This window comes from Plasmodium gonderi (genome assembly GCF_002157705.1).
Source record: "Plasmodium gonderi DNA, contig: Chr02, whole genome shotgun sequence".
Taxonomy (NCBI): domain Eukaryota; phylum Apicomplexa; class Aconoidasida; order Haemosporida; family Plasmodiidae; genus Plasmodium; species Plasmodium gonderi.
Window position 1 is genome coordinate 220,386 of NW_021628926.1, and position 8,419 is coordinate 228,804.

Here is an 8,419-nt window from a genome sequence, read left to right on the forward strand (position 1 = left end):
ACACATACACACAAAAGCATGTAGCACTGAGCCCATATCTCCCCCTCCCCCCCCAATCCCATTTTTATCACCTTACATATAAATGGACATATCGACATCAGCAAAACAAATCTCAACTACAACTGCCCATAGAAGGAAACCCTACCTTATTCTACCGCTATTCATTTTTTTTTTTTTTTTTTTTTTTTTTTTTTTCACTCAAGCAAAATCATAGAAAAAACAAAAGAAAAGTCTGTATTCTCCATGATAAATGCGTTCCAAAATGTAGCCCTTTTTTCTTCTTTTTATTTCTGCATATTTATTCCGCACATTTTTTTTTTTTTTTTTTTTTTTTTGCGGTGTATTGTTTATTATGCTAAACATTTTTTAGTAACACTTAAACGGATAAATGAAATGTCGAAATATGTTTTTTCTGCAGTGTACACACACCCGGGCGTGCGTGCAAAATAGGAAAAAAAAAAAAAAAAAAAAAAAAAAAACGCTTGATGAATGCATATTGTTATGACGCAAAATTGAGCCAATTGGGTAAATTTTCTCCTGCTGCGGTCCCTTTTTTGGAGAGGCATGCAGGTTGCAAAACGGAATAATTAAAGAAGAGACATTTTTTGAATTACCTTTTTTGAATTACCATTTTTTGAGGTACCCTTTTTTGAGGTATACCCTTTTTAGAAGTGACATTTTCCCCTTCACACTTCAGCGATTTAACACACCCACCCCACTGCTTCTCTTCTTTGGAAAGGACATAGCGAAAGACAAACACGAACAGAGTTAGAGACTACGCGAATCCTTCCTGCACGTTTAATGCCAGCAAGGTGAAACGTACAGGAGAGACCGCTAAGGAGAGATCGAAATGTGGGGTGACTAAAAATTTGATAGGATTTACAAGGGAGCGCCAAATTGGAGTGCAAAAACTGGAAAAAGCAAACGGGCCATCAAACAAGGCACAAAACAAGGCACCAAACGGGCAGAGAAATAGCTTAACAAACGAACGGAGCGCCTGTGGTAATTAACTGTGCCGGTTTCCTACCCCTCCCCCCACGTGTAGTATATACATATTTTGCACTTTTTCTAAAACGTGAAGAAAAGCAAACGAGTGGGACGAAGCACTTCGAAGAAACCTTATCCTCATCACTGGGGTCACTTATTCCTCGTTATATGATCACACGGATGGTTGCATAAGGCTAGTTTCATACCTCCCCACCCACCCACAAGTTAAGAACAATACAGGAAAAAGACATTCAGCTTAAGTATTTTCACAAAGAGACACAACATTTGAAACGTGTAAACACAGCAGTTTTGTTAAAATTTTATTTACCTCATTTCCCAGATTTGATTTCACTTTTCTCCATGTAACCACAAATGAACTTCTACGGTGTGAACGGAATTGATGAACTGAACGGACTCGATAAGGTCCTAATTGAAGAAATTGAAAAGGAAACAAAAAACACAGGAGATAAAAGAAAATTCGATGTTTATGATGAATATGAATTGCTGTTTAATAAAAAGAAAAAGAAGAAAAAAAATGTTCACATAGAAAAGAATGGGGTGTCTTCTGCTAATGTATATCCTGATAACAATGCACAAGATAACAGAACTGGTTTTTCTTTATTTGATCGAGAATTTCATAACCATTACATTTTTAACGATTATCATTTTATGAGGGAATATGTTTATAAGAACAATTTAACATCAGATGATATATTTTTTAAAAAAGAAGAATGTGAAATTAGATGCATAAAGGAAAATAAGAAACTCATTAACAGTAATGAAGACCTCGATGATTTCATCAAGATATACGATTGCAATGATATCTATCCACCCATGTACGTGAAAAAGTTGGAGGATGAGTCTCGTCAGGAGGTGGGAGGAATGTACAACAGAAATGTGAATAATGAGAAGGGGAATCAGAAAATTGGATCGGATGGGATCAACAGCTGCTTTTTAAGACGAAACAACGAAGGGTTCAGAAAAACGCTCGAGAAAGTAATACGGGAAATTAGGGAGGAGGAGCAGAAGCAGGAGCAGAAGCAGGAGCAGAAGCAGGAGCAGAAGCAGGGTCTGACTAACCAAACGGAGCAGAACCCAGGGAACGAGGCAAAAGGCAAGAAAGAAAACTTTACGAAGCCGACCAAGTGCGTAAACTTTGTTGAAAAGTACAGGGCGAAGTACTTCTCAGAATTACTGACAGACGAATCAATCAATCGAGAAGTGCTATTATGGCTAAAGCAGTGGAATGAAATAATACAGAAAGGACCAAGCAAAGCAGAATCAATTCAAGGTAACGATAAAAATGCAGAAGAAGGGGAAGCAAAGAAGAATAGTGATTTTCAACGTATACTACTACTGGGAGGACCAGCAGGAAAAGGAAAAACAACACTAGCATATGTTATTGCAAATCATTTTAAATTTAATGTGATAGAAATAAATGGAAGTGATGATAGAAACAAAGAGACATTAATTCCATTTATAGAATCCATAGTATGTAACAATTCAATCGGGTCCAAACCTAATATATGTATCATTGATGAAATAGATGGATTAACAAACACACAACAGAATATAGATGCAGTTATGAAATTTTTAAGCAAAAAAGACAAAAAAAATAAAAGTATCATTAAAAGACCAATTATATGCATATGCAATGACATATATCATAAGAGTCTTAAGGAACTTCGAAAGATAAGTAAGGTTATAATTGTGGACAATGTTAATACTGAAGTTTTGAAGGGACGTATCAATTTTATTTGCAATCAGGAATCTATTTCCATAACTAACGAAACTGTTAATAAGTTGATAGATATATGCAAAGGAGATATACGATCCATTTTGAACACCATTTATTTTCTGAGCATAGGTAGTGGGGTCTCCACCACCTCAGAAGGTAACAATGCAAAGAGTGTTGTTCATAATACGCACATCAGAACATGCGAAATTGATAACCTGAGAAATGTTCAGGAGGAGACATCTCACAAAGGAATTAAAAAAAAGAGAAAAGTGGTTACCATTGGAATAGACCTTCTCAATGAGTACTTGTTTTACAAGGACGCAAACAATAACTACATAGAATTATTAAACCTGATATATGTAAAAAATAAAAATAAAAAGATGATAAAGGGATTGTTAAAAGAGTGCCATAATTTTTTTTATCTCAATTTATCGAATGAATACAACTACCTGCAGTCTTATTACTACATTTATGACAATTTGATGAACATCTCATTTAATGATTTCGATTTCTGCAAACTTAGTTATTGTCTTGATTTCTTAACCTTTTGTGATACAATTGAATATAAACAAAAGCAGATTTTGAATTACTCTTTACAGAAAACATTATTCTTTGCTGTGTTTCTGTACATTTTAATAATTCATCTTAATATGAATTCACATGTGCAGTACATATTAATGCACAATAGTCATACCAATTTTAGCAGAACTAAACAAATGAGCATGAAACAAATTAAAGATAATTTTATAAAAGACGAATTTGGGGTTATAACATATAAATATGTATATTCAAAACATTTTTTCTTCGAAATGATTAATTATATTTTTTCATTTTTCTATATGAACGAATTTTTTTACAAAAATGTTCATCTCTGGGGGAATGTTAATTATTACAAAGAATTAGATATTCCCAAGTATATCCTAGTTCCATATAACTTTAATAATGTCAGCAAAATTAAATTATTCGCCTTAAAATTATTGCATATGATGACTTTGTTTAATATTTCCTTCACTAACATTTCTCTCCCATCTTCAACATTCCTCACACAACCCTTTGGAGGAGGATCTCATCAAAATCAGATGCGTCTTCCTGGAGCGAGTGCAAACGGAAGTGGGTTTGGAAGTGGAGTTGGAAGTGGAGTTAGAAGTGAAATTGGACATGGGTTTGGAAGTGGAACCAGCTCGTGGCATGCTGAGAAGACATACATTTTCGACCCATGTGTAGATGATCTGCTACTGTATGCAGAGAAGAAAATCAGCGGGTATAGACAACAACTTCAACAAATGAATAAACCAACAATGAGTGTGTCCTCACTAACGAACTCTTTTAATTTCAAAAGTTTGGAATCTTTTCTCACAAATACTGTGTGTGAAAAATTAAATGAATTAAAAAAATGGATTAATAACCATTCGATACACTATGAAGATAAAAAAAAACATACAAATCATATGGAAATTATTAAGGCTTCCTCCTCAACTAAGATTAACAAAAAAACGTTTGAAATTAATTACACTCCAAATTTTGAAAAATCTCTAACAGATATCATTTTAATTGCATATAATAGTGGCTATAAAAAAGCTTTTTATACGTATTTCCAAAATGAAGAAATAAAAAATAATACTACACATTCTAAAATGAACACAAAAGGAGATTTAATAACAGCACAACATGGAAAAAGTGAAGACACACCTTTGCTTAAATCATTGGAAAATCTGAAAAGTGAACAAAAAATATTAAAAACCAAAATTTTGCATAACAATAGTACTTCTGCTCATACCATTACTGATCTCATCCAAGTTGAAAAAAAATATATGGATCTTACCATTAACAAACAAACGAAAATTTACTTCTCAGGAAAATATGTCAAAACCAAGGGGCGTTACAAAAACATTGAGGAGAGATGCAATGCAGTTCTCCAACCCCTAAACTTTTACATCTTCCAGGGGATCTGAAATGTGAAGAAAACGTGCAAAAAAAAGAAAAAAAAAAAAAAAAAATGGTGGTGGCAAAAACGAAAAATAGACGATATAAAAAGTTACACCGTTATGTGTAGAAAAACAACGAAGCATCATCTCTTCCCAATCATATGCAATTATCTCATTAAGCAATTAACATATGCTTACTTTTCAACAGTGCAAAGATAACACCACATTATATTACCTCCTCTTTTTTTTTTTTTTTTTTTTTTTTTTTTGTTTCACGCTTCTACCGCTTATAAAAGCAATTTAGGACCTTTTCAAAAACACCACGAAAGATATATTCTCTTCCTGAGAGATATGCGTGGGGATATATTTAAATATGTTTTTTACACAATTATAGTATCATTGTGTAATTTTCATCTTATTTTATAACACATTACATTACTGCTCCTTTTATTATGCCTTCTTCTACACATTTATATTTCACACATCGTTCACTGCACATACTCTTATGAATACTGCAAGGAGGGGAGGGAAAAAAAAAAAAAAAAAACTTTTCAAGTTGGGTTGAAAAATCATCTCTTCCACAATTTCTCTACACACTTGTTAAAATTACCACAATTAGGACTTCACCCTTGGAATATGAACAAAATTGACATTTACTCTTACAAAGGATCCAAAGGCAGGTGGGTGGTTGACAACATGGATTTGCATTTTTTTTTTTTTTTTTTTTTTATAAGTTCGTTGGATTAATATAGAGAGAGAACTCCTTTTAGCGGGAATCAGAAAAGAAAAAAAAAAAAAAAATCTTATCGGTGTACATGCTTATACGAATGATATGTTTGAATTATATATAATTATTCTGAACTTTAATAATAGCACAAATTTGAACCTTTTATATGAATCATATTCCTATATCTTATGTTTCTTTTTTATTCTCTCAATTTGGTGCTTTTCTTAAGGTGGTGGTAGGAGATCTCTTGCTTTTGCCCATTTATTGTTTTTAATTTTTTTGTGGTGAAAATACAAAGTTGCTTACCCCTCCCCACTGGATTGGAAGATTCAAGAGTGCGCGTGTGTGTGTGTGTATGTATGGATGTATGTATGGATGTATGTATGCGTATGTATGGATGTATGTATGGATGTATGGACTTATGTATGCGCGTGAGCATGTGTATGGTTTGGTAGGGACATAATGGGGGAACACAGAATTACGAAACTGAATAAAACTTGGAACACTTTTGATTTATTCATGAATCAGTACATCGTTAAGTATAAAAACAGTAAGGTCTGTTACCTGTGCAAGGTAATTCTAGGGAACTTAATGGAGTGGTCGATCCCGTTAGATTGGCCACCTGCAGCTGTGTATGCATGTCTGTTGTTGTGTCTCATCAGTGTTACATCACAATCTGTAGTTTGTGAGAAAATGGAGCTTACTTTTTGTTTCACGCTATTTTTAGCACATTTTTTTTTTTTTTTTTTGGTGCATGTCTCTCCCCTAGCACCGGTTTCATACTCTCACCCCATTCCACGTGCATATCCCCTTGGCAGAACAAGATAACAGCTAATCACATCGAAAAAATGGAAGATGCTTGTCCACAGATGTGGAGGCATTTCCACGGCATGACCATTCAGCCCCGGTGTCCCTTGCAGAGGTTTGTTCAAAATGGTGCAAAAGGGAGAAGCGAAAAAAGCAGATGCGCAAACGGCAGATGTGCAAAAGGAAGAAGTGCAAAGTGGTTGTGTGTGCTACGAACTTCTGCCGAATGGCGCAGGCAGCGTGCAACGTTTGTATAAAATCGTTTCGAGGGTACACTCTGCACATGTCTCTTTTTTTTTTTTTCCCATTTTTTTTTTTTTTTTTTTTTTTTTTGTCAGCTTTGGCCGTGTGATGAAAGTAAAAGATTTACGATTTGAAGAACTTGAGACCTATAGAGATAGCCTTGAACGGAAATAACATTTGGATCATGCGGGTCGAGGAGAGAAAAAAAAAAAAAAAAAAAAAAAAAAAAAAACAAATGAAGAAGCAACAAAAATTGTGGAACTAATCGAATCACATAAAACAAAATAGGAGGAACCGTTCAACTGTGCTTACATGGTGTAGCAATAAAATGTCTCCTTCCATTTGCTAACAATTTTAAACAACATCATACCCTCACCCCTTTCGCATATTTTCGACGAGTTCATTTCGTCCACTCGTCCACTTCATCCATTTAAGTGAACACACGCGATGGGGGAAGAGATATATATATATATATATATATATATATATATATTTCGTTGTTCAAGTCTCCCGGAAATAATGTTAAGCTATTTTTGGTAATAAAAAAATGGACCTCAAAATTGTCCTTTTTTAAAAGTGCTATTTTTTTTTTTTTTTTTTTTATTATTTCTTCCCGATTTTACAAAATGCACAAGGAATGCACGTCATATGTGTGTTCATATTTTCTCTCTTAAAGAAAAAAGTGAAAAACAAAAGATACGAATGAACTTGTGCATTTAGGAAATAGAACTCTCCGATCCACTACTAAATTATTCATATATAAATTATTTAAAAAAGAAAAAAAAATATGGGTGAATTATCCCGATACACATATATCCCTATATGGCACATGTACAAGTGTGCATGCATAATTGTGGGTGTTTAGGTTTTTTTTTTTTTTTTTTTTTTTTTTCCCCTTTCTCAATTTGTGCATATATATATGCGATAAAGAGAGTGGGCTAAGTAGGAAAACGTTATTCTCATGTACTTGACATATTGGTCAGTATAAACATTTGATAAAATCCGTAATTTGAAATTATTCTCATTTTTTCTTTATATCTCACTTGTCTTCGCGTGAAGGTAGAAGCATATTTAATTGTCACCTCTTTAGACAAGCTACTACTTTTACACACTGCTCCCTTTTTTTTTTTTTTTTTTTTTTTAAATATTTCGCACAGTTTTCTCAAAAAGTAAAAAAATAAATAAAAAAAAAAAAAAAAGAATACTTCATCCATTCGACAAGATTAATTCCTTCACAGAAAGGATTAGCTTTAAAACAGTTTCGAATGAGGGGAAAAAAAAAAAAAAAAAAAAAAAAAAGAGAAAAACCAATGTCACTGTACGTTTATACACTTGTGTACACAAGCGTATACTCTTTTTTTTTTTTTTTTTTTTTTTTTTTTTTTTTTTTTTAACATTTGACTACAATTAGATGCTTAAAATTTTCCTCTTCTCCTTTTTATGTTTATGGAATGTTAGCTAACGATTCATCTTTTTCTTCCTCTCCTAGTTAAGTTTATTTTCTTTGTCTGAAAATGCTAAGATTGTTTCTCACTGAATACGACATGCAAAATAATTATGAGTTAGAAAAGGGAATATTTGCTATACTTCTGCAGAACTACCACGTAAGATTCTTCATTCCACGTACATGCATGCAGAGAAGGAAAAAAAAAAATAGATTGATCTGTGTTAAATAGAAGCGGTTACTGTGGATCCTTCACATATATGCATGTAAGTATGTATACGTATGTAGCATCTCCATAGAAAAAGCTTAACTTTAAATTCATCTCAACAAAATCGCGCACATTCTCTAACTTCAGCACTTCTGCTGAGGTTTTTCCACAATACAAGACACTTTTTTGTGCATGTTAACGGTTCAGAGCAAGCCAGTATTCACTCCATCACTCACTTTGTCACTCACTTCTCCTACGTGTGGAAGTCTACCCGTGTGATGTTCCATCCAAATGACTCACCAAATTACACATTAACTGTCGAACCAATTAATGTGTTTAC

At 33.4% G+C, this 8,419-nt stretch overlaps 2 protein-coding genes across 2 annotated transcripts; both read left to right on the plus strand.

The window, feature by feature from the left end:
* Positions 1-1,359: 1,359 nt before the first annotated feature.
* Positions 1,360-4,677, plus strand: PGO_020380 (replication factor c; the record flags this gene model as incomplete). Its single annotated transcript, XM_028685857.1, has 1 exon — positions 1,360-4,677. One exon carries the CDS (start codon positions 1,360-1,362, stop codon positions 4,675-4,677), a length of 3,318 nt encoding a protein of 1,105 aa, XP_028541658.1.
* Positions 4,678-5,839: 1,162 nt separating this feature from the next.
* Positions 5,840-6,601, plus strand: PGO_020390 (hypothetical protein, conserved; the record flags this gene model as incomplete). Its single annotated transcript, XM_028685858.1, has 3 exons — positions 5,840-5,950; positions 6,196-6,299; positions 6,523-6,601. 3 exons carry the CDS (start codon positions 5,840-5,842, stop codon positions 6,599-6,601), a joined length of 294 nt encoding a protein of 97 aa, XP_028541659.1.
* Between the last annotated feature and the right edge of the window lie 1,818 nt (positions 6,602-8,419).